This window comes from Telopea speciosissima, chromosome 7 (assembly GCF_018873765.1).
Source record: "Telopea speciosissima isolate NSW1024214 ecotype Mountain lineage chromosome 7, Tspe_v1, whole genome shotgun sequence".
Taxonomy (NCBI): Eukaryota; Viridiplantae; Streptophyta; class Magnoliopsida; order Proteales; family Proteaceae; genus Telopea; species Telopea speciosissima.
Window position 1 is genome coordinate 1,914,251 of NC_057922.1, and position 27,214 is coordinate 1,941,464.

The 27,214-nt window shown below is 42.6% G+C and overlaps 1 protein-coding gene across 3 annotated transcripts in view; it reads left to right on the top strand.

Annotated features, from left to right (window-relative positions):
* Window positions 1–3,864: 3,864 nt before the first annotated feature.
* The window catches only part of LOC122667638 (E3 ubiquitin-protein ligase CHIP), a 53,165-nt gene continuing 29,815 nt past the window's right edge, over window positions 3,865–27,214 (top strand). Inside the window, exons 1-5 of one of the 3 annotated variants that reach the window (XM_043864007.1) lie at window positions 3,865–3,893; window positions 4,997–5,009; window positions 9,900–10,042; window positions 10,291–10,358; window positions 10,482–10,545. In XM_043864007.1, the coding sequence (XP_043719942.1) occupies window positions 9,914–10,042; window positions 10,291–10,358; window positions 10,482–10,545 (261 nt within the window). In that variant the 5' untranslated portion in view covers window positions 3,865–3,893; window positions 4,997–5,009; window positions 9,900–9,913. Of the gene's footprint in view, window positions 3,894–4,996; window positions 5,010–9,698; window positions 10,043–10,290; window positions 10,359–10,481; window positions 10,546–27,214 lie in introns of those variants that run through there. The other 2 variants (XM_043864004.1, XM_043864005.1) reach the window with 2 other exon arrangements.

Here is a 27,214-nt window from a genome sequence, read left to right on the forward strand (position 1 = left end):
CTTTTCCATGGCATCCAGTGTTTGCAAAAGAAAGCAAAGTTTCAAGATCCATAACTCATTCCCATAAGCATCACAAGGAAAAATATAGGAAAGAACTTTATTTAGAAGTAAAAAATATTAACAAAGAAGTCCATAGTTATGCATGTCACTCTCCAACATAATGCTCTCCAACTTAAAAATTTGTTGCTTCAGAAAAGGAAAATCAATCCCAGCAAACTTGGATAATCCTTTTCAAAGCCACCCAGAGGCTGCAGTACAACCACCTGCTCTTCAATTAATATTATATTTTCCATAAGTATGGTGTTCAATGGCCACATGGATGCATATGAGAATGTACTAAAACTTTCGGTACTAGCTGAAGAAAATCAAAATGATTCCAAATGATGGTACTAAACCAGTTCCTGTGGCTCAAATTTATCTATCCGCATTGATGCACAACTGACTGAGGTTTAGACAGTGTTAGTCATGTGGTGTGGTTCAGATTTTAGGATGGAATCTAGAATCACAATGAAGTTCTGAAACCACAGTAGTAACCTGGATCAATTGGGGTAATGTTCTATTCGTCTTCTTTTCAACAAGGATGAGACCGTATCAAATATGATGCGAGTTCATACAAATTAGAAACAATGCAATCTATTCTTAGAGATGGTTGTTGGAGCCTTGGGCCCTACTCTTCAAAACCCAAAACTCACCTTGAAACATCTTCGGTAATTAAGCATTTCATTGGTATGGAAGAAGTCTTCATAAAAGTAAAAGATTGGAACTTTTGGAAGGATTTTGGATGGAAAAACTTGAAATTAGTTTCAAGAAAAGAAACCCTGTCTTGACTGGGTCAATTGCACCAAGAATGGATGTTCTTAAATTTGAGAAAATGACTCTTGATAGGAGATGGGTTTTCTAGAGATGAATCCGTAGGGGAAAGATTGTGTCTTCAATCATTTTATAATTGATAACTGATGAGCACATTTATGTGTGAAATCTTAGGGCATAAAGCATATATTTTACCACATTGGACAGAGTTACTCGGTGCTTTCTTGTGCTTTTCAGGGTTTAGGTGAATTATTGTGAAAATGGAGGAGATGATGCTAAGGAGATGTTTTTAAGCTTTAGCGAGGTGTTAATAGTATGGATGCATAGCCCATCGAGTCAGCTTCGTAACGGTTCAAACGACACTTGATTCCGAGTTGAAATGAAGAAGTTATGGCCGTTTCCGTAACGACGCGCGAAAATGGTGTACAGGGGTTTATTTATAATTATTGACAGTCGGACGGGGACAAAGTGAAGCGGAAGTTCGAATTCTAGGGGCCTTAACAAAATTATCAGAAGTTACTTTACTGTACCCGAAAGATTCCATTTGGAAGGCTCTGGACAGTCCAACTTCAACTTGAGATATCTTGGGCTCCCAACTCCGAATTGGACGAAATTTGGGTCTATTTTGGGTGATTTTTTGCAAGGAACACAATGGTGATGCCTATATAAGCACCTCATTCTCCACGTTTTCTGAAAGACAGAATGGGTATTTTATTTATTATTGAAGGAATCCTAGTCATCACCCTTACTCTCTCTCTCCTCCAACTTCTCAAGGGCACTTCTGGAATTCTACTTGGGATAGATTTATATTTTCTCATCTATGGAAGGTTGAAAAATCAAAGACGCTTTGATTTTATTGCTTGGAGAAGATATTTACAAATAAAATGAAGTACTTGTTATAATTGAAAGTTAATTTTTCTAGAAATAGAAGGTCTATGTAAACAATCTTCTCTTCTTCTTCTTTTTTTTTTCTTTTTTTTTTCCTTCTTAGGATTCAAGGCATTGTAAAAGAGGAAAGAGAAGAGAATATTCTATTTTCTTAGGGAATATTTATCCTACACTTCCATCTTCGTTCTTCTCCTCTCTTCCACCTATAAATACCCCCTACCTCTCTTGTAAAAATTGCTCATTCACTTAGTGAAATTTCTTTTCTTCTTCTCCTTCTAATTTGTGATTTTTGGCTTTTCTAAGTTCTAGTTTGCTTTTATGATTTTTAGTTAATGGTTATAATAGGTTTAGTTAATGCTTTAATTTCAATTTAAGTCTTCAATTGGATTGTAATTTCTTAATTCTAGTTTAGGTTTTAAGCCTTCTAGTCTAAGTTCTTAAGTTGATGACAAGACTTTAAGATTTAGAAGAGGAGGTCATGGTAAGTTTATGCAAGTATTCAAGCTTTTCAATTGCATTCATGCAAGCACATCCAGGTTTTACTATCTAAACTCTCAATCTCATTCTCCATCTCCTCTATCTCTCTCTATCTTCTTCTTCTTCCCCCTCTATTTCTTTTATTTTAATTTTATATGGTTGTGGTTTATGGATGCATTTTTATTCCCTTATTTCTTTTTATATGGTTAGTATGTGTGGTTGAATTTTTATTTCTTTCAATTCGCTTTAGTTTGATAGGTTAGATGCTCATGTGTTAGGACGCCGATTTAATCCCTTAATTTTGTTAGATGCTTATGAGTTAGGATGCATTGATTTTCGTTAGTTTAATTAGTTTAATTTAACACTTTAATTTGGTTCACTTTGCATTACTTTTAAGTTAGTTAAATAGAGTGGCGTATATCTCCTCGTGTTCGACCCGTAGCTACGATTGACCCATACGCTTGCAGTTTTATTTTAACTCAAACAATAACAAGAATAACATAAACACAATATACAAGAAGAGACGAAGGAAAATAAATTAAACACAATAGACACAGAAGCAAGGACAGGAATAGAAAATAGTTCTTACATAGATTCTTTTAAGTTTTCTCACACAATGTTAGCCCATTCAAAGAAAGTAAAAGCAATCCAACTTCATTAACCATGGGGAAGAAAGGCATATAGCAATCTTAAAAGATAAGTCTCTCTAAATTATAATCCTAACTTGACCTGAACTACTCATAAAAACAAACAGAACACAGAAAGAAATGGATTTGGGTCTTTAGGGTTCTACCTTCCGTCACCAACACAGAGAGCTGGTTGAAGTAGGATACATCCTCTCCTTTATTCTATTTTTTTTCCGTCAGATTTTTTTTAATCCCTTACATGCAAATCAGCCATAATCGACTATTTCGTATGCAAAGAGACGATGAAAAGAACCAGCAATCAAACAAAATGTTAGAAAAGGGGATTAATAATTCTAGGGCTGACCTATCAAAAAAATAAATAAATAAATAATTCTAGGGCTTCAATAGATTCTCTAATGGAAAATAATTGTAGATGGTTGACAATATCAAGAGAGAAGACAGAAGATGAAGAAGGTAGTCAGAAGAAGGTAGAAGATGATAACGATAACCCTTCTTTTTTTTTTTACCGCAATAATAATCTGTTTCTATTGTAGATAACCAAAATTAGAAGAAAAAATTCCAAAATTTTATAGAACCTAATCAATAACAAGCAGAAGAATTAAACCTCCCAAGCAGTAAGAACGACAGCTCCTCCGGATTCCTTGATCTTCTTCTCTGCAATCTTGGACACAATCTTCACCTTAACAACGATGGGCTGTGACGGAGGCAATACCCCCAATAGCCTCTTTTCCAGTATCACCGTCTCTTCCCTCACTTGCCTTCTCACTGAAATTGCAGAGTCGAGATTCAAGATCGCGAACGAAGGGAGCAACCAAGGGATCCTTGGAGTTCAGCACCATAACCTCAGAAGCAGTGATGCTCGCCTTGATATGCTCCAAATTAACAACAATCGCCCTCTCTCTCCCAAGAATCATCGATGGATACGATAGCCCAGGATCAAGAATCCTCATATCACGAGCTAGAAGCCGAAGAGGAAGAGGAAGATGAACCAGACCGAAGAGAGAGATAGTTCGGACGAACCAGACCGAAGAGAGAGATAGAAAGCGAGACAGAGAGAGCGAGACAGAGAGAGTGAGGGAGAGAGTGAGACAGAGAGAGGAAGCGAGAGAGAGAGGTATTACCTTCTTCGCCTGCTACTTCTCTTCCCTTCTCTTCCCCGTATCGCAAGCTTGAGTTCCTTCTAACCCACAATCACGGGTTTTGACGATTGATCGCGACAACTTTCGTTCTTTGTTCTTTGCAGACCGTCCCCAAGATGGTCTGTAAAGAACGTTCTTTTGGCAAAAAATCCACCGGTTCGTTCTACAAAGAACTATAAAATGACCCGGCAAGCCAAACATACTTTGACTTTTTTTTGTTCTTAAAGAACGAAAAAACAGTTCAGAACGGTGTTCAGACATTTACCAAACGTAGCCTAACTATGGCCTAGGGGTGTAACCGGGCGAGGTTGGGGAGGGTTTTTATAACCCCAACCCAACCTTGAATCCCCTTAGCCCAGGTCCGCCCTGACCTGACTTTGGGTCTAAAAACCTCAATCCAGGCCCAATCCTACCGGGCTCAGCCCAGTCCAGGCGCATCCTTATTGGGTCGGTCGGGCCAAATTAACCCTAATTAACCCTAACCCTAACCCTGACTGAATCCATCCAAAAAAACCGTCTTTTTCAACCTCTCTCCATCCAAAACCCTATTGCGCATCTCAAATAGGGTTTGTCATTTTTTAAAAAGTTGAAACACTCTAACTAATGTGCTATGCTATTATGTGAAAATCTAATACTCAAACTTAGCTCAAAAACATAGGGACAACAACCAAACGAACATTTTCTGGTTCAATTAAAAGGAGTAGGATATGGAGAGAACTCAGAAGTTAGCTGTTTGGGAAGAAAACGATACGACTCCAAGGTGAAGAAATCTCTCTCTGCAAACCAAGACTTCCAACCTATAAGAGAAAACCCTCTTGAAGTGATTCAACTTCTCTCCCAAATCTTTCGTTCTATCTCTCTCTCTATTCCTCTTCTTTTTCCTTTTTTTTGGTTTTTCTTCTCTCTTATCTTCTCTCTCCCGATTCCTCTGATCTAAGAACCCTCAAAATCCCAGAGTGAATAACCCTCAAGATCCCATAATAAAGAAAACTTCCAAATCGCATATCTTTTATGGTACATTCTCTTTGTTCCAAGCATGAAGAGGGATGTACAGTGAAAGGAATATAAGAAGAGAACACATGGGGAAGAGGAAACCAATCCCTAAAAAGTTAAAACATAATGATTATTAAAAAGAAAAAAAAAATAATTATAAAGTGTACAAAGAACAACAACAACAACAACCATAACCTTATCCCAACTAAATGGGGTCAGCTACATGGATCCGAAGAGGCCGTGACAAAATAGGAATAAGATAGGTAGAAGGGAGTAAAAAAGTATAAAAGTAGAAAGAAGTAATTGAAAGTTAAAAAAGATAAAATAAAGTTGCTAAAGGAAAGAGTCTAAGCAATAGTCAAAGCAGCATCCTAGGAACATCCCTCTATAAGGGGTCGGCTACACGGGTCCTTGTCCTCCAAACAACTCTATCCACGGTCATATTATGATTGAGCCCTACCACATGCATATCCTTTCTTACCACTTCTCCAATAATCATTTTAGGTCTGCTCCTACCTCTTTTAGCTCCTTCAAACTGGATTTGGTCACTCCTCCTTATTGGTGCATCCATGGGTCTCAGATGGACATGACCATACCACCTCAAGCGGCTCTCACGGAGCTTGTCCTGGATTGGTGCGACTCCCAATTTGGTTCTAATACAATTATTTCGTACTTTATCTCTCTAGGTCTTGCCCCACATCCTCCTCAACATCTTCATCTCCGCTACACTCATCTTATCTATATTACTCTTCTTAACAGCCCAACATTCTGCCTCATATATCATCGCTGGTTTTATTGTTGTCCTGTAGAATTTCCCCTTAAGCTTAATAGGCATGCGTTTGTCATATAAAACTCCTGATGCACCTCTCCACTTCATCCATCCTACTTTAATTCTATGGGAAACATTATCCTCTATATCACCCTCTTTATTAATGGTTGACCCCAGGTATCTAAAGTATTCACTTGGTGGTATTTCCTGCTCCTCAAGTTTCACTACTTCATCACCTCTCCTAGTTTGACTGTATATAATATATATATGTATGTTAAATAACTAAACATAAGAATAATGCTAAAACCAGGATCGGGTTGGACCTTAGTTAGTAAGTTCACGTATTATATGCGTATTAAATGCGTATCCGAATGTAAAAAAAAAGTATTATGACGTATATTTTTGTATTTTTACTAAAAAACACGTTTTTTATGTGAGTATTAAACACGAATTAAACGGATTTAATACTTTTTAAACTTAATGTTTAAAAAAACAAAACAAAAGTCTAAAACAAGGAAAAACGCAAAAGTGAAAAAACGCAAAACTTCTCATTTCCTTCTCTTTGAACCCTAGCAACCGCTACCACCAATCCCCAATCATCTTCTCCATCTCTGTTCAATGGCCATTGGCAAATCTTCCAACAAGGCTCAAATCCTCAACGGCGACGACTCTGCTTCTTTTCTCAATCTTTAAGGGCGACGGCTCTGTTCCTCCTCTTCTTCTCCATCTCCGTTCGGTTGCAACGGTGATTGTAGGTCTCTGTCCATCTCTGTTGTAAGTCTTTTCTCAAATCTCAACCTATATGTTATCTTATTTATCAGAGTTGCTAAAACTAAGCTTAAGCTTGAAGATCCATGCACGAGAAATCATGATTTTGATTTATAAGCTCACTACCCAGAAGACATGTTCTAGTAATCTACATAGTTTGGGTTAATGAGTTCAATGCAGACCGAACGAGTCGTTTTTAAACTCCATTGATATCCTCATTGAACACTGGTGGCTCCTTGGTTTTAGCTTAAGTTTTTCAACCTAAGACTTTGGCTACCACAGGTTGTTCTGTTTATAAGATCAGTACCATCTTTTAGGGTTTACTCGATCCGAGTTTTGGTCCATTGTGAGGTCTGGTTGTGCTGCTACTTAAAAATCTTCATATTTATGAATTTTCTATATTTCAGAATCTAAGTTTTCAAAATTGTTTTCGATACAACCTTCTCATTGTTCTAATACTTTGGGGATTGGATTGGGCTATTGAAATAGAGGTTCGATCAAATTTTCAGTCCATTCCATTGGTTTGATCAGATTTGATTTCAGTTTTTCTATTTTCTGGATTTCAGATTTAGAAATCCTTATTCTTCAAATTACTTTAAATCTAACCATTGGATCTTCTCATTTTTTAATTTGACATCTCATTTTTTTATCTCCATCCAACCTAAGATCTTCATTCGGTTGTTGAGGCTTTGGCTATGGTCATGCAAGAGGATATTTTAAGGTTTGTTAAATGATAATCTTATGAGATGTAATGGGGGATATTATATTGTGTTTATCTTATTTATGAGGTTTCTTTTTGATAAAATCATTGTGTATGTGCTATTATTTTGTTTATTAGGTGGTGAATGTCTGTTACATAGTAAATATATGCCCGTATGTTTGCTTATAGAGTGGCCATATTAAACACGTATCGTATTATTGCCATATGCATTTTATTATGCCAGATTTTTGGAAAGTATTATTGTCGCCTAGTCCGTTTAATTGTTGTATGTATCCGTTCCCGTTCAATTTCCATTCCCGAACTCACTAACTAAGGGTTGGGCTCAGGCCGAGGCCTCAACCCTGGCCCAACTTGGCCTTGACTCAGGGACTGCATTTTCCAACCCTGACCCACCCTCAAGACTGAGATATTTAGCCCATGCCCTGTTCAGGCTCAAGGTGGGCTCGGGTTGTCAGAGCCAAACTTTCACCCCTATCAGCATTTCCCCTTTAATAGTTTGCAAGTTTGGCCCGGCAACCCGAGCCCACCAAAGGTAGTCATGAGTACAACAGTGGGCTCGAAAATAGATTTCCTGAGTTAGGTAGGTTTGGGATTTCCCAGCTCTGGGTAGGATTAGGCGGGCCTTGGCTGAGGCCTCGGGCTAATCCTAGTCTTATATATATATCGCCTATATTTACACAAACTCAACTACTCCAAACTTCATTATTGAATGTCCTTGAAAATTTTAACTTTCATCTCTCTTTCTCCCCTAATAATTCAAAACATTTAGATTACCCATGTCCCCTCCCACAATACCCCTCTATCGAGCTCCCAATATCAACAGTCTAGTCGAAGAACCCAACCATCACCCTTCTATTGAGCTCCCAATATCAATAGTCTAGTCGAGTCGAAGAACCCAACCATTGTCGTCAGCTCAACAAATTTAGCAATGAAATTACTTTTATATCATTGTCAAAAAAACATAAGATATGTTGTGCATAGCATAGTTGGAAAAGTAGGTTTTCTAATTCGACTCGTCTTTTAGAAAAACCTAGTGACTCGGTCTTATCAAACCCGGAGAAGGCAAGTCTTTATTTATTTATTTTTTGATTAAATTTTAATGCAATGAATATATATAAATTAGTAAAAATCAGAAAAATATAGAAAAAATATGTGGAAATCATAAAAAACAAGGAATCACATATCAACGTGTGTGAGTCTTTAGAATTGAACAAGAGAAGAGGAGTTGAGGGTTTCTTATTGTTTTAGAATAGGGATTTACCATTTTACTCAACTCAGTTTCTAAGTGAATCGATTTTATGTTTTTTCTATAAAACGACTAAACTCGTCGAGTTTGTCATGACTCGAGTAAAAATACTAAGTCTTTATATGACTAGGACAATGTATGACCTAGGTTCGTCAATTTTTTTTACCCTAACTTAGTCTACACGACTCTTGACCAAGTTTTCCAAAAATTTGACTCGACTCAGGCGACTCCTCCTAGTCCAAACTTAGTTTTCTAACTATCTACAACCATGGTTTGAGGAATCAATATTGGATCGGCCGATTTGTATCAGTATCGGTGGAGACTGATACTGATTCTTGGCCGATCATATATTTGTGGATTGGTACAGATAAGGGTAAAAATGTAAAAGAAATAGTTAATTTTTTGAAAAAAACAAGGATAAATGATATGGATGATCTAAAAGAAGCCGATTCCGATTACTAAAACCCTGGATACAACTTAGGTTTTATACTCTGATCTGGATGGCGACTTTGAGTATAGTATCTAAGGGTGTCAAAACCAAAATGAAATTGAATACCGAACCCAAAACCGAGCCGAACCGAATAAATTCAGTTTGTTTGCGGTTTCGGTATATGAGCATTTAATTTGATTCGGTTCGGTTTTGGTTTTAGTTTAAAAAGTCAATTTGAACCGAAAGCGAACCAAATACCACACTTAATCCAAAGCCCTATATCTTTTTTTTAACGGTGTTGCCTTTCCTTTTGGAACTATAATTTTGATGTGTTTCTCAGACTTTATTGATGGGTAAGTTGAAATATAAGATCTGAAAGTGGAGAACTCACTTGAAAATTTTATTTATTTATGAATATGTATGGTTCTTTTAAGGTTTTGTGAGCATTTTATTTATACAAATGGAGTTTCTTGAGAATACAACAAGGCAACAACAATTGGCAGCCTAGCAGAATGGAATCGTATTGGAGAACCGAATTGAAACCGTATTGGAACCATAAACTAACCGAACGAGAAGGTTCAATTTTGGTTTCCATTTCCAGAACCGACTCGATTCTGGATTCGGTTTCGGTTCACACCTTTAAGGCATGGAACCAAACCAAAACCAACCGAATGAACGAATCGAACCGATTGAGGACCTAGAGTTTCTTAAAAACACGTGTCATGTGTCAAAGAAAGGAGGGATAGGAATTTCGTCCCCCAACTGGTGTTAATATTACCTTTCTCAATTGTCACCGTGCCAGACGAGGGAAGATGAGTTGCACGGGGTCGATGGTTCATTTGTACGTTGTCGTCGTATTGCCTCCCTGTTATTTCCTTCTTGTTTCTTTCTTGTCCAGTTACTAGTGTGCTTCACCTTCATTTTCCTTGTTCTGGAAGGCTCCGGAAACAGTACCGCAGAATAAGAGACCCATCGCCGAGAGACGATCGTAAATAGAAAGACGAGAGAGAGAGAGAGGTAGGCAAATGTCTCCCACCGTGGTCGCAGCGGCATCGGTGGCGTCGGCGGTCAAACAGGCAGAGCAGCTAAAGCAGGATGGCAATGTTTACTTCAAGAAAGAGCGTTTCGCAGCCGCTATCGATGCCTATACTGAGGTATCTTTCTTTCTTTTCCCTCACGTTGCCCCTATCGTTCTCTCCCCTCACCCTACTTATCGCCTTTTAATTCACCTATTTATCCCTCCATCCCTTCAATTAACAATACCATGAATTTTGTTGTCGAATCCAGATGCCGTCTTCTTGGTAAAAATTTAAGCTATTATTTTAATATACTCTCAATCTCCATCAATTATTACGTTTTTTATTTATTTGCTGTTTGGTTTCTTATCTTTTCACTCTTTTAGGCAATCACTCTCTGCCCAAATGTACCGGTATATTGGACAAATCGAGCTCTTTGTCATCGGAAGCGAAAGTATGTAAACTGGACCCTATTCTTTCATTGACATTTTGTTCCCATTTTTTCTGTTTTCGCGGCTGACTTTATCACTTTACCGTGCTTGCTTTTCCGCAACTCAAATCCGGTGGTTTTTGATAGCGACTGGGTGAAGGTGGAATGGGATTGTCAGAAGGCCATTGAGCTTGATACCAATTCTGTTAAGGTCTGGATTGTTTTGTTCTTTCAGCTCTTCTCATAATTCTGGCCGTTTTGCAATATGGATTGGTAGGATTTTGGTAGATTAGCTTCACATATGGACACTATTATTATTATTATTATTTTGTTTCCCCTGTCAGTCCTAGATCATATTTCTTAGTACGATTCAATAAGGGGCAAAGCTTTGCCAGTCTATTGATATTGTGTATGGTTGCATCTCTGAATTCTTTACAAACAGAAGCCCAAATAATGTAGCCACCAATAACGTAGTTCGGCAGTTCCAATTAATATTTGGGAGTCTAATTGCCACTGTATAGGCCCAGAATAGATTAACCAAATCCAAAGAGTAGTGATACGGTAAGAGGCGAAAACCAGGTGTGGTATAATCTGGTTTCAATAGAAATATCGAAAGAAAAATAGAGAGCTAGAGAACAATAAGGATGCTCATTGGTGCAATAGACTAAGTTTGGAAGCATGTATGTCATGGTGCCAAGGCAAGCCATTGCAGTTGCAAGGCGCCTAAGTGAGGCCAAGTGCCCAAGGTGAGTGCCATATTTGAGAAGAATATGCTACATTTCATGTGTTGATTTTGGTTCCAAGTATGTTTTCATATTCTTCTTCTTCTTTTTTCCCTTTTTTTTTTTCCTCCTTCACATTCCCCCTTTTTCCCACTTCTCTCTCCCTGTTCCTCCCTTATTTCCCCAATTTTTGGACTAAAACTGCGCTGGGCAACTAGACGGGTGAGGAGCCCGGTCGCTTTGGTCATGTCCATTGGCCTTGTTGCCTTGGCAGAGCTGCTTTGAGTCCTTGGCATCTATTTTGGAAGAGAATATATATATATTTTTTGGTGAATAAAAAAATGTATTACCAAAGAAACCCCGAGGTGGGCAAGAAAGAAATACAAGGGAAAACGGGGGGGGGGGGGGGAGAAACAAGCCACTAGCCCTCTAGGGGGAGGGCTGTAAAATGGAACTATCAGGGTCCCAGGCTCTAACAATATGCCTATTCCTGGGAGAATCCAACAAAGACTTGTGGGGAAGAAAGCTCAATTTCGTAGAAACGTCAAAAGAGATGGACTTCCAAATCAAGTCGAAAGATCTAGAGTTGGTAGACCATCTCCGAAGGTTTCTCTCCAACCAGATAAAGTAGAGCATAGCTCCAAAAACTAGCTTCCCAATGGCGTCGCAGATAGAGCCTCCTGGGAAAGATCTGATCATCCAGAGCCACTCTCTATCAAAGGGAAGGGGTCTTCTGTTGCGGGGCCAAATGAACAAAAGGGCTTTTTTTCTAGATGGTTTGGGAGAAGGGGTAAGCAAAGAAAAGATGGTCGATGTTTTCGGAACCAAATCAGCAAAAGGTACAGGTGGGGGGGGGAAGGGATTCTGCGGTGGATGAGAAAGGCTTGGGTGGAAAGGCAATGGTTGAGGGTTTGCCAAACTAGGAAACTATGGCGGGGGATGTGACCTTTGAACCAAACTAGTTTGTGCCAGGGGACAAGGGGGCTTGGGGGCGGACAAAATTCCAAGCAGAGCTGAAGCTAAAGAGGCTAGTAGAGGAGGGGAGCCAAGTAATCTTGTCAACAATGGAGGGGGAGGGGGGGGAAGGGGGGAGGGAAGGCCAGATCAAGGATAGGATGGGGATAGGAGGGGAGGGGGGGACCAAGAGCCAAGGGAAATGATGGAAGAAAGGGGAGTGTCCTTAGGGATGCCGGAAGAATAGATAGCTCTGGGGCCAAAATGGTTGCAGAGAACTCCAAGAGGGTGCCATGGATCAAGCCAAATGGAAGTAGAGGAACCATCAGCAATGGAGAAGGAGATGGCTCGTAGGGCAGTGTGGCGCAGGTGGAGAATCTTGCACCAGATATAGGAGGAATTGGGATGGATGGGAGCGGTCCAGATGGAGTCATTTTTGTGAAGGTGGGAGCATACCCATTGGACCCATATAGAATCATGCTTGGAAGAGATTTTCCAGATTAGCTTTAGGATGCCCGTAGTATTGGAGTCCTAAATGTGCCTAATCCCCAGGCCTCCCTCAGCTTTGGGGAGGCAGATAGATTTCCAACTGATAGGGTGGAGGAATTTGGATGTTTCCTTTCCTTTCCAGAGGAACGCACAGAAGAGTCTCTCCATAGCTATGGAGGTGGCTTTTGGAATGGCAAAAACTCCAGACCAGTAGATGTAGGAGGATTGGAGGACCGATCTGATGCACTCAAGTCTGCCCGCATAGGAGAGAAGCTTGGCTTTCCAAAGTTGGAGGCGCTTGCGGATATTGTCAAGCATGGGGGTACAATGGTGGCTGGAGAGCCTAGCAGGGATGAGAGGGAGGCCAAGGTATTTGACTGGAAGAGTGCCAAGGGAAAAGCCAGTCAGATGGAGCAGATTAGCTTTTGCATCATTAGGGAGCCCCGAAAGGAAGAGTTTGGATTTGAGGAGGTTGATACGAAGCCCTGAAAGGCGTTCAAAGAGATGAAGGGAGGACATGATGTTAGAGATGGAGGAAGGGGAGGCTTTGGAAAAGATCATCAAATCATCAGCAACGGCCAGGTGGGTGAGATTGATGTGCTTACATTTGGGAAGAGGGGAGATAAGGTGAAGGTCAGTGTTGGCTTGAAGACTCCTAGAGAGGACTTCTAGGGCCAGGGAGAAGAGGAAAGGGGGCAACCTTGACGGATCCCGGCTTTTGCGTGGAAGAACCCCACGGGAGAGCCGTTAATAATAACCGAGAAGGAAGGGAAGGAGATGCAAGCTAGAATCCACCTAATGAAAGGCGGAGGGAAGCCCATTAGAGACATCACATCAGCAATAAAGTCCCAGCGAAGGGAGTCAAATGCTTTATGAAGGTCAATCTTCATCAGGGCAGCCGGCGAGTGGGATTTCCTATCGAATCCTCTAACGATTTCAAAGCAGAGGATGATGTTATCTGCGATGCTTCTACCAGAGATGAAGGCAGACTGGTTCGGGCTCACTAAGGAGGGGATGACAAGCTGGATCCTATTGGCCAGGATCTTTGCAATGAACTTGTAAAGAAGATTGCAAAGGGAGATAGGCCTGAAATCAGAGAGAGAGGAAGCACCATCTTTTTTAGGGATGAGGCAGAGGAAAGTCTGGTTGATCTGAGCCAGCTGGTTGGGGTTGTAGAAGAAACTGCGTACAGTAGTGATGAGCTCAGCTTTGATGTGGTCCTAGCAGCTCAAGAAGAATCCCATGCTAAAGCCATCAGGGCCAGGAGCCTTGTTGGATTTATGGGAGAGGATAGCTTTGGAGATCTCCTCATCCGAGGGAATGGCGAGGAGGGAGCTAGCTAGGGAGGGAGGGACAAATTTATTTATGAGATCAGGGGGTTGGGGGAAGGAGGGAGGAGGGAGGGGTTGAAAAGGGAGGAGAAGAAGGAGACTGTCTCAGACTTGATGTCAGAGACAGAAGAAAGATGGGAACCATCATTAGCAATGAGCATGGTGATGGAGTTGGAGCTGAGCCTGGCTTTAAGAGAGCGGTGAAAATACACCGAGTTGGAGTCACCCAGCTCCAACCAACGAATGCGGGATTTCTGGCGGAGGAAGCTTTCTTCTTGAGAGGAAAGGGAGGCTAGGGATTCAGAGAGCTTTTTCTATTCCTCAGCCAAGAAGGGGTTAAGGGGGTCAGCTTGGAGGCGGGATTGGATGCAGGAGAGCTCATTGCGGCAATCAGAGACACGAGAAGGGATGTTGCCAAAAGTGGAGGAGTTCTAGGCTTTGAGGGTCGATTTGGTGAGGCGGAGCTTTGAGGATGGTGGGGAGGTAGAGGGGGTGGGAGGTCCACATGTTAAAGAATTTGAAAGGTTTGGGGCCAAAGGAGGAGTAGTGTTGGATGTGGAGGAGGCAGGGGTAATGGTCGGAAAGACCTTAGAGGGGAAAAGAAGCGTGGGAATGGGGGAAAGAAGAAAGCCAGGCTCCATTGATGAGGAGCCGGTCAAGCTTGCAGGCAATCCGGTCAGGACCTGAGCGACGATTGCGCCAAGTAAGAGGGGATCCGGACCAGCGAAGGTCGTCAATACCCGCTTCCTCGATGCAATCGTTAAAAGCAGAGACGGCGAGAGAGTCAAGAGGACGGCCTCCAATTTTTTCATGTTGAAATTTGACAACATTAAAGTCTACCCCCACCCCCCAAGGGCTGGACCCGACCCTGGAATCGAGGAGGAGAAGATCGTCCAAAAGAGGGGTACGATTGGCAGCCCTGTTGAAGACATAGACAACAGAGAGGAAGGAGGGAGGGGAGTTGGGGAGAGAGATGGAAAGGTGAAGGAGTTGGGGGGAGGAGTGGGAGATGGAGAAGTGGATTTTGGATGGGTCCCAAAGAAGCCAGATGCGGCCGTTGGGCGAATGGTCATAGTTGGAGAGGAAAGACCAAGAGGGGGCGATTGCAGCCGCAATGCGGGGGCATTCTCAATGAGAACCTAGGTTTCAAGGAGGGCACAAAAAGAGGAGTTGGAGGATTTAATGAGATTCTTGATTTTATGGTGTTTTGCCAGGTAATTAAGGCCCCGGACATTCCAAATGAATTCAGAAGACATGGGGAACTAGAGGGGGGGGCAGCGAATTCCTAGGGGGGTACTTCGGTACCTCCTGCGAAAATAAGAGATGGTGGGGCGGTGGCGGGCAATGATTGGAGCAGCAATAGGGCAAGGGATCCCTGAGGTGGGAATAAGAGGGGAGGGGGGTGGATCTGGCCAGACCCAAGAAGGGGGGAGGGGGGAATGGGGGAGGGGAGGGGAGGCTGCCATGGACCAAGGAGAGAGGGGAGAGGGCAATCGGTAGCAGGGTTAGACAGGTGGGCCAAGTGGTGGGGAAGCGGGTTTGTAAATTGGTTCACTGGGCGGGTAGCCAAAAGGGTATCAGGTCGGGTAGAAGGAGCAGACGGGTTGATGGGTTGGGGAAGGGTGATGGGTCGAGAGGGGGTAACGTGTAGGGGCAATTGCGGGTTGTGGGCATTTAGGAGGTGTGGATGGGGGGGTTAAAATGGGTAAATTGTAAGTGAAGAAGGATGGAAGGGGTTTGAAAGGTGGTGGGGCCAGGGAGTGAGGGGTGGAAGAGGGATTAGGGGAAAAGGTGGGGACACGTGGCAAGAGAGGAAAGGTGGAGGGATGGGGGTTGTTGGGAGCGACAAAGAGTCGCAAGGGTCAAAAGGAAAGGGGTTTGAAAAGGGGGGAGGGGCTTCGTTCACTTTACCATTCACAAGGGCCAAGCCTCTATCATGAGAGAGACTTTTGGAAGCAGATCGCGAATCACAGGGAGTGAAGACTGCAGCAGTGCCAGGGGAAGCCAGAGGGGGCAGAGCCCAAAACCTCAATAACGCAGAGCTCGAAGGAGATTTGGCAGGAGCTTCAGGCCCATCGTCAGTCGCAGGGGCCAAAATGGTGCTACCAGCATTACGAGACAGCGATTCAATCGCCAGGGCCATCGTCAGTCGCAGGGGCGCAAAGCGATTTGAAGAGGTTGAAGGACCCATCGGAGGAGGGCCAAGAATCGATGCGGTTGTCTGACCAGCTGGCGGAGGCAGAGTGGCAGTGTCTATGCAGGATGACAGAGTCGTCTCGGGCGCAGGAAAAGAGGCGCCTTCCCTGCGCGTAGGCTAAGAGGAGCTCAGCTGGGCACGATGGCGGTTTCTGTTGGAGCGGCGGCGAGATTTCAGTCGACCCCTGCTGGGAGATCTGGAGGGGCCAGAGGCCAGCGGGGGGATCAAGAGAACATTTGAAGCAGCCGGAGATGCAGGGAGGCCCATCGAAGTCGGAGGAGGCGAGGTGTGACTTGGGGCTGTTGGAGCCAAAGGCGAGAGCAGGTTTGCAGGGGGAACCGAGGGACCAACATGAGTTTCAGGGCTAGCCGCTGGGATGGGTGTCTTTCCGGAGCAGCTCTTGGAGTGGTGACCAAAGACGTGGCAGTGGATACAATGAGGAGGAAGCCAGTTGTATTTGATGGGCTGCTCGAATCTGAAACCGTCTTCGTCAACAATGGAGATGGAGGAGGGGGGTGGGTGATCAGCTGAAATGTCGATATAGAGACGAGCGAAGGACAATCTGTCCATCTTGAGGGTGCGCACATCAGTGTATAGAGGGTGACCCACAACTGAGCCAATTCTACTAAGGCTTTCCTGGCTCCAGAAGTGAAAAGGAAGGCCAGGGAGGGAAATCCACAAGGGAATTGTGCTGTGGTCGACCTTGTGGAGAAGGATGTAGGGGTTCCATTGTCTGAGAAAAATGGGTTTGTTGCCTACAAGCCAGGGAGCACCATTCAGAGCGCGAGCCAAAATGTCGTCTGAGAAGAATTTGAAAATGAACACGCCACTGTCGAGAAGGAAAATGTCCAGGGAGCCCTGCGCTTTGCACTGTTTGGAGAGGGAAGACCTGACGGTGTTGAAGGAGGGCCTGGAGCCGAGAAAATGTCCGACTAGGCAAGATTGCCACTTGGAGATCTCAGGGGACAGAATTACGTTGGGGCAGAGGGCAAAGGTGTTGCCCATAGTTATCAAGGCGGCAAGGCGACCATGGCGTTTGAGGGCCTTCCTAAGCGGCCTTGGCGATAGGGCGGCCGTAAGGCGTCGCCTTGGCGAACAAGGCGTTTTAGTGTTCTTTTTTTATATAACCATTTTATTAGGCACAAATAGCATATTAATTTTTATATAATTCTACTTATATACTAAATAAATATGAAAGAATTGAAGTATATAATCAAGGAATTGCAAAATAGCATAATCATAGAATTACAAAATCAGTGAATCACATAATTACAAAATCAATGAATCACATAATTACTCACTCACATGATGTTAGAATTATAAACTCACATAATCACGGAATAAATAGTTACATAACCACAGATTGCATAACTTACAATAACACATGCATTTCATAAATTATACTAAGGAATGCACAATTTACATTGAATTGCAGAAATTACAGCAACGGCCACTCCGGCAGCAGCCAAAGCCACCGGCCATCACTAGTAGAAGCCAGCCACACAAGAATAAGGTATAAGAGAATAAGAAAAATAAAAAAAAATAGAAGATGGTCAGACATGGAACAAAGAAGAGGAAGAAGCTAGAAGAATAAAAGGAAAAAATGCAGCTGCCAAAGCCACCGGCCAGTGGCCTGAAGAAGTGAAGAAGTGCTGCTGGCCGGAAGAAGAGAAGAACTGAAACCGAAAAAAAAGGACACTTGCTGCTGGCCGGAAGATGCTGCCGGAATGCCGGAGTAAAGGAAGACAGCGGTGCCGGAAGATGTAAAAGGTCACCGCTGCAAAAGGAAGAAACATAGACAAGGTTAGAAGAAGGGTTTAGACTTTAGAAGAAAAAAAAAAGGCACAACACTTCCTGTGGAAGCTGGAGATGTCGCCGGTGGGGGGTGGAGGCTGGAGATGGTTAGAGAAAGGGTTTAGACTTTAGAAGATAGAGGTTTAGAAGGGAAAAGAAAAAAATAAAGCACAATACTTACCTTCAAGGCTGGAGATGTCGCCGGACGCCGGTGGAGGTTGAGGCTGGAGATGGAGATGTCGGTGGAGAGTGGAGAGTGAAGATGTTCGAAGGGGTTCAGATTTTTGAAGGAAAAAAGAAAAAATAAAAGAAGCAAAATACTAACAAGGTTGCTGATGTCGTCGCCTCACCGGACACCGGTCGAAAATGGGGACTGAGAGGGAGGAGTGAGGTCTGAGGGAGTCGCGACAGTCGCCCTCGCCGCTGCTCCTTTTTCTCCTTTTTCTCTTTCGCAGGTTTTCTTTCTTCTCTTTTGGTTATGGGTGAGACGGTGAGGAGTGAGGAGGACTTTCGTTTTTATTTTTCCGTTTTTGTTTGGCTTAGGTGATTCCATGTAACACAATATACAGAAATAATGTATACAAGCCTATGAAAATATAAGAAATAGAATAAAACTTTACATATTTTAATTTTGTTTTGTTTTTAAATGATTCGGTGTATCGCAATGTAAGAAAATCATATACACATAACCAATAAGAACATAGAAAAAAGAACAAAATGTAAAAAAATTAATAAAATAATTAAGTAGCGCTTTTCCACCAAGGCGCCCAAACGCCTTGACTCTTCAAAACCGCCAGGACACAAGGCGACGCCTTAATAACTATGGTGTTGCCATCTTCAGAAGAGGGTTTGACGTAGTGGAGGGCAAGACCAGAGCAGGGGGGGAGGATGGGCTGGAGAGCAGGGAGGCCCAGGATTTAGAGCCGGCAGGGGTGGTGGAGGCAGTGACAACAGGGGGGTGGTGGTGGGGGAGGGTGGGGTGGTGGAGGAGGGTGGGGTGGTGGAAGAGATGACAGCCGGGGTGGGTGGTGGGGTGGTGGAGGAGCAAGCGATGGGGGTGGAGGAGGAGCAGGAGGCGGAGGGAAGGGAAGAGGGTGGCGGCAGGTTCATCGTGGACTTGTCGAACTAGCATAGTTGACAAGGCGACCGATGAAACTGATTATGAAGAGAATATATATTATCTTTCGTAAAACTGGAAAACATCAAGAGCTGTCCTTCGTTACATGTTGTATAGAACTTTTCGTAAGGATAGCAGACTCACATGACCTGCCATATTAATTTTTAAATAAATAACTGGACAGAAGTACCCTTTCAAACCCACAAAAAGACAACAGACCCATTACTAATGACTAGGGCCCAAATACTGAAGAAAAAGAAACAAGGATAGAACAGCTAAACATCATAATTGTGATGACCTGATATTTTCTTCTGCATCAAGTAGCATAATTAAAGCGATAAATCAAAGAATATTAAGAAACTGATTTAGTTTCTCTTAAGAGAATGATGTAGATAAGTCACTTAGGGCTTATTTTAGTGGAAATAAGCTTTGGGTTGGGTCATATATGTATTGGGACTTTGATCCCATGGGTTTACTTTCTAATTGGCTAATTTAATGAGCCTAAAATATGGGTAGTAGAAAGTAGGAAAACGGGATTTAGTTCATTAGTTTAGTTAGAGTCCTATTTTGAGTCTGTTTCTTTATTATTTCACTTTCCTAGTCAATTTAGGTTACCTTATTAGTTACGGATAGGTTAGGCCTTTCCTTTTTAGTGTCTAAGTCTATTTTTGAGTCTTTTATATAAGTTTGTAAGGGAGGCCAGCATTGCACACGAATTTGATTAATGAAATATTGGCTTTAGCCTTTGATAAAATCCTGAGATAGGTTGGGTGAGATGTCCAAGCTGAGATAACCATTTCCTTCCCCAACCCCATTCCATCGATCTCCATTCAAGCTCCAGTTCTGCCCTAGCTGATCTCTTGAAGAAACATATCAGTTGCTGGAAATTCTCTGCAAGGTTCAAGATATTTTCAAACAAGAAGTCTGAAATCGAAATTCTGCAATTATTCTTCTTCCTTTTAGAAGGTCACATGCAAGGTGATTTTCTCGAGAATTCTGCCCAGCCAAATCTAACCGTTAGAACCTGCTGAAATTTTGATAGACGACTCAAATCCTAAGAGAGACTCGATCCAAATTTCATTACTATCCACCCAGCCGATTGTCTGAAATAACCCTTTTACCCCTCAATCCTATTTCTTCTAGGATTCCTCAATAACTTCAGATTTAGTCATCTGATTTAACTATAACTTTCAGCATCTCTTCTCTCCCATACAACCACTCTCTCCTAACTTAACCCTAACATCTAACACTAGGTCCCATCAAACCCTAACCCTAAATTTACAATTTTCACATATTTGACCTAGCCGAATTAACCATTCAAGAACAAATCCTGGTTATTGGCTTCTAGAGTTCTAGTTGGTCTTCTACCAATCTACCGTCTTCGCTCTTCCAAAGCCAGTTTCTGCTGCCTTTTAGAAACCCACATAAAAGAGCCTAACTCTGCTAGAATTTTTTAATTCCCTTACCCCTGGCTGGTCCTTTGTTTCAAACTATGCTCACCATCCTAATGGCTGAATATGGGTATTATGGGATCCCAGTAAAATCTCCATAACTCTTTTATCTTCCTCTTCTCAATTCATGCACCTAAGCTTCTCGGACTGTCTTGGCCACTTCTCTTTCTTCTTTACTGTGGTCTATGCCCACAATTGTTCTTCTCAAAGGCTCCCCTTATGGACTGATTTACGTTTCATTGCAAACCAGATTGGTTCTCACCCTTGGGGCTTGGGCGGAGATTTTAGTGTCATAAGATATAGTTATGAATAGCAAGGTGGCGATCACTTAGACATGGAAGCCATGGATTCTTTCAATGGTTGTATTGAGGATATTGGTGTGAATGACCTTAGATGGACTGGTTTTCCGTTCACTTGGAGCAACAAAGGGCTGGAAATCACCGCATTGCTTGTAAGCTTGACAGAGTGATTGTTAATGAAGTTTGGTTATCATCATTCCCATCTTCCCATGCTTCTTTTGATAACCCTGACATATCTGACCATTCCCTCATCTCCTTAACTATTCAGCCCTTCACTTCTTTTGGCCCAAAACCTTTCAACTATTTTGACATGTTTCCTCCCACCCTTCTTTTTTACCCACAGTTCAGGAAGCTTGGGACAAGCCTGTCTATGCTTTCTCTACCCCTCTCATTGTTTTTTCTAAGAAGCTTCACAATGTTAAGGCTGCCCTTAAAGATTGGAAAAATAACACTTTTGGCAACATTTCCCGGCAAGTTTTGGACTGCAAAGATAAGTTATCCTCTATCCAGCTTCAGTTGCAAACAGATAATCTCAATGGGCCTTTAGCTGAAGAAGAAAAAGTGCTCTCCCTTGAGCTCTCCTCTTTGCTTTCTAAGGAAGAAAGTTTTCTCAAGCAGAAATCCAGAATTAAGTGGTTGGAATTGGGTGATTCAAATACTGTTTAATTTCATCGCTCTATGAAAGCCAGAGTAAATGCTAACTCCATCCTTCAGCTTACATCCCCTGATGGTTCTCCTGTCACTGCAGTCAAGGATATAAAAGATTTGGCTGTGAATAATTTCAAGGATATTTTCAATGGATCCCATGAAGATCAAGTTCCTATCCCCAGCAACTTGCTCAGCAAGTTCCTTCCCAGTGAGTATCTAGACTCCTTGCGCTCCATTCCTAAGGAAGATGAAATAGTGGCTGCTATTCACTCTCTCAAGGTGAAAGGTGCTCCTGGTCCGGATGGCTTTAGTATGGGTTTCTGTTAAGTTATGTAACCCGATAAGGGTACTTTGGGCATTCCTCTTTGTTATTTTGTTTCTTATTTCTCTCCTTAGCTATCATAGTTGGCTATGGAGGGTATACTTGTAATTCTGTTCCTATTAATGAAATCTATATATAGAGGGCTGAGGAGAGACACAAGTCACTTAAGCCATTATCCCATTCTTCTCTCATTCCTCTAATATGGTATCAGAGCAGAAACTGATCTAGGGTTAGAACATCCATCATCTCCATCATCTCCATCGTTTCTCTCTGTCTCTAACAGCCCCCTCTTCACCTTCGATCTTTTTTCTTCTCCCTTTCCTCTTCTTCTTGGTCTTAAATCTGCACAAAGGGCAGCACTTATGAGGTGATCGATTGATCTTGTGCTGTTCTTCTCCTACCTCAATCAGATTATGATTTAGAAGTTGTTTCTTTGATCGATAGCTGCTGTCCTTTCTTCTGCGATTTTGGAGTCTTCCTCTCTTGAAGATCGAGTCTTACCAAATATTGGAGATCGAGTCTTCCCTTCTTGGAGATCCACACCAGCACACCTTGGATAGCTTCTATTGATCACCTTTCCCCATTCAATCGATAGCCTCAGTCCTCTAAAGCAAAAATTGATCTCCATTGTCAGTTTTTTTTTTAAAAACCTTGACACTCAAATCGATTTTGGGTTGCCCTACTCTGTTGCTGCTGATTTTTTGAGGGAAGCTCCCCTCATCATGGAGGAGTACTCGATCCAAATTTGGGCATCATCCATTGGGTATTTTGGGAGTTACTGATGACTCTGGTTTTTTTCAAAATGAGATGCTAGCCCTCCGTCGCATGTTCCAGCCATCTTCTGCTGCACCTTCCATGGCATCTGCTGCCTCATCTGGTTCTTACTTTGCCTCAAGTATTCCAGTCGGTAGTCAATGTGCATTGGCAGTCTCCAGTCCTTGGATCATAGACTCCGATGCCACTGACCACATGACTGGCTCCTCTCATGTATTTCGTCATTATTCTCCTTGTTCTGGCAGCTAATGGTTCCCTTTCTCCCATTCATGGAAAGGGTTCCATTCATTGATCCCTTACCATTATCGTAAATTCTGTTTTGCATGTTCCTTCCTTTCCTACTAATCTTCTTTCCATTAGTAGTCTAACCAAAGATTTGAACTGCAAAATAACCTTCTTTCCTTCTCATTGTATCAAACAAGATCTGGAGAAAGGCCACGCGATTGGGGGTGGTAAGGTACATGGTGGTCTCTACCTACTCAACATGGGTCAGACTTGTCCACCAACAGTTTCCTCTTCGGCTCATTAGTTACATTCAACAACTTCTTCGGATCTCCATCTATGGCATTGTCGGCTTGGTCACCCTCCTCTGAGAACTTTACCTTTTGTGTTTCCTCAGTTAGTTAAAGATTGTAACAAGGATGAGTTTTTATGTGAAGCCTGTGTCTTGGCTAAGCAGACTCGTTCTACTTACTCTCTAATCAATAAAAGAAGTACTTCTCCTTTTGCTTTAGTTCATACTGATGTGTGGGGCCCTGCCCGTTGTGTTTCCATTTTTGGCTATAGATGGTTTGTTTCCTTCATTGATTGCTTTACTCGGACCACTTGGGTGTATATGATGTAGCACAAAAGTGAGGTTTTTCGATGTTTCCAGCTATTCCATTATATGATTCAGACCCAATTTAATGCCAAATAAAAAATTCTGCGGAGTGACAATGGCAAAGAATACATGGAAGGTCAATTCCAAACCTATTTGGCTAAGAATGGCATCATCCATCAGACCAGCTATGTAGATACCCCTACCCAGAATGGAGTCGTCGAAAGGAAAAATCGCCACCTTTTGGAAGTAGCTCGGGCTATTATGTTTGCACGGCAGGTTCCTCCTCAATATTGGAGTGATGCCATACTTACTGCTGCCTACCTCATTAACCGTACGCCTACCCTTGTCCTTGATGGGTGTACTCCTGTTGACCTCCTTCAAGGTTCTTCCTCCTTTGTGGTCCCCCCAAAAATCTTTTGTTGTGTTTGCTATGCTCGCTTTTATCATCATCATGGTAAGCTTGATCCTCGGAGCATCCGTTGTATGTTTTTGGGCTACTCCGCTACCCAGAAGGGATACAAATGTTATCATCCCCCTTCTCGACGTACATTTGTTACCATGGACATTGTCTTCCGTGAATTCTTGGCATACTATTCTCAACCACCTCTTCAGGGGGAGCATGATCCAGTATTTGAATATGTGCTTGATCTTCTTCTTCTACCAGCTCCTATGCAGGGGGAGTCTTCTTCTACCCTTTCGGCTCCTATTCAGGGGGAACCTCCTTCTTCAGTCTCTAGGGTGCCTCCTGTTCAGGGGAAATGAAGACCTGTGAGCCAAATTCCTGTGGATCAAGTCGTCAGCCGAAAACACAAAGAGCAAGTTGAGATTACCACTACTGTACCACTTCTCCAACAGTCAGAACCTGACCTAGATCCAGATTCCGCTGCGTTACCTGGTAAGGATCCTTCTCTTGATTTACCTATTGTTACCCGTAAAGGTGTTAGATCTTGCACCCAACATCCCATCACCAATTTTGTTTCATATGATGCTTTGTCCCCTTCCTATTATGCATTTGTGTCCTCTTTTTCCTCTGTCTCTATTCCTTAAAAATGGCAGGAGGCAATATCAGATCCAAAGTGGAAGGTAACAATGATGGAAGAGATGACGACCTTATCTACAAATGAAATATGGGAACTGGTGGCTCTTCCTTTGGGCAAGAAAACAGTGGGTTACAAATGGGTGTTTGTTGTCAAGCAGAAGCCTGATGGAACAGTGGACAGATATAAGGCCAGGCTGGTGACCAAGGCCTTTACCCAGACCTATGGCATTGTTTATCAGGAGACATTTGCCACAGTGGCAAAGTTGAACACAGTTCGGGTTCTACTATCATATGCTGTCAATCTTGGCTGGGATTTGCAGCAATTGGATGTGAAAAATGCATTCCTTCATGGAGAATTGGGGGAGGAAGTCTATATGGAGGTTCCTCTAGGTTTTGCTTGTGACAAGACTCATGGGAAGGTTTGCAGACTGAAGAGGGCATTATATGGGCTGAAACAATCTCCTCGGGCTTGGTTTGGCAGGTTCCATAAAGCAATGATCTTTGTAGGATACAAATAGAGCAATGCTGATCACACCTTGTTCATCAAGCGGAATGGAGATAACATTACTCTTCTCATAGTATATGTTGATGACATAGTGGTAACTGGCAATGATGCAGAGGAAGTCTCTCACCTAAAGACATTCTTGGGCCAAGAATTTGAGATCAAAGACCTAGGACAGCTCAAGTACTTTCTTGGGATTGAAGTTGCCCGTTCTCCCAAAGGTATCTTCCTCTCCCAAAGGAAATATGTTTTAGACTTACTTTCAGAGACTGGCTTGTTAGGGTGTCACCCATGTGACACTCCTTTGGAGGCAACTACTCGTCTACTAGAGAAGGATGGTGATCCAGTTGACGAGGGGCCCAATCAAAGGTTGGTGGGAAAACTGATCTCTCTCTCCCACACGAGACCAAACATTGCGTTTTTTGTTAGTTTGGTCAATCAGTTCATGCATGATCCCTACTCCACTCATATGGCTGCTGTTCTTCGTATTCTCCACTACTTGAAGTCAGCTCCAGGGAAAGGGATTCTCTTATCTTCACATGATCATCTCTTCGCATTGAGGCTTACACAAATGCTGACTGGGGTGGTAACCCTGACAGAAAATCCACTTCAGGCTATTGTACCTTTGTTGGAGGTAACCTTGTCACATGGCGAAGTAAAAAGCAAAATGTGTTGGCTAGGTCTAGTGCTGAAGCAGAATTTCGTGCCATGGCCTAGGGCATATGTGAATTATTATGGCTTCAGAGTGTGCTCCAGGATATTGGTGGTTCTGTTCATCATCCAATGATGTTGTACTGTGACAACAAAGCGGCAATCAGCATTGCTCAAAACCCAGTGCAACATGATTGTACTAAGCATGTGGAGATCGACAGACACTTCATTAAGGAAAAGTTAGAAAGTGGGCATATCTATATACCCTTTGTGAAGTCAGGAGATCAACTTGCAGATGTCTTCACCAAAGGGCTAAGGGGAAAGCTGTTTCATCCTAGTTTAGTCAAGTTGGGCATGCATGATATATATGCACCAACTTGAGGGGGAGTGTTAAGTTATGTAACCCGGTAAGGGTACTTTGGGCATTTCTCTTTGTTATTTTGTTTCTTATTTCTCTCCTTAGCTATCATAGTCGGCTATGGAGGGTATACTTGTAATTCTGTTCCTATTAATGAAATCTATATATAGAGGGCTGAGGAGAGACACAAGTCACTTAAGCCATTCTCCTATTCTTCTCTCATTCCTCTAATAGTTTCTTTCTTGCTTCTTGGGATATCATAAAGAAGGACCTTATTTTGGCTATTGAGTGTTTCTTCTTCAAACCTAGCCAGATCAAGGGAGCCAATCACACCTTTCTTTGCCTCATCCCCAAGAAAGAAGGTGCTTCTGCCTTGTCCGACTTTAGGCCCATTGCTCTTTGCAACCTGCTCTACAAGTTCATTGCCAAAGTCCTTGCTCGAAGGCTCAAAAGTATAGTGGATCTCCTAGCAGCAACAACCAATCGACCTTCATCCCTGGCAGAAACATCTCTGACAATATCCTTCTCTATAATGAAATTGTTGGAGGTTTTGACAGGAAAAATCACTCCCCAGCAGTCCTTCTGAAGATTGACATCCACAAGGCTTTTGATTCCCTCAGATGGGATTTTATAGTTCAAGTGATGACCAAGATGGGATTTCCTTTGGTATTTGTCAACTGGATTCACTCTTGCATCTCATCTACAAAGTTCTCAGTTTTGGTTAATGGTAGTTTGGCGGGTTGCTTTGGTGCTTCGGTGGGGATTCATCAAGGGTGCCCTCTTTCCCCGTATTTATTCACTTTGGCTTTGGAAGTTCTCTATAGGGAAATCCAAATCAGCACTGATCAGGAGCTCATTTCTCCTTTGCCCAAGTGTAAAACTCTCAAGCTAACTCACTTGGCTTTTGCAGATGACCTGATGATATTTTCTAAGGCTTTTAGTGCCTCGCTCGAGTCCACTTTGCTTTGTCTTCAGCACTTCCATGAGCTTTCAGGTCTCCGCATCAACCCATCTAAGTCTCTTTTATTCTTTGCTGGACAAAGTTGCTTTCTTAGAGAAATTAGGTTTCCAAGAGGGGTAACTTCCAGTCAAATACTTGGGGCTTCCTTCGATTCTTGCTAGACTCTCAGTTCACTATTGCACCCCGATGTTGGATCTTATTCGGAAAAGGCTTCAATTGTGGAAAGGCAAACTCCTCTCTTATGCAGGTAGGCTGGTCCTCATCAAATCAGTTTTGGAGTCATCTTATATCTATTGGTCTGGCATTTCTGGTCTCCCCCAAACCATTATCAAATCCTTAGAATCCCTCTTGGCTTCCTTTCTTTGGAAGGGTATTGAATCTTCAAGATTTCTTCATCCTCTAAGTTGGGCTGCTGTGTGTCTCCCTAAGAAGGAAGGTGGTTTGGGTATTA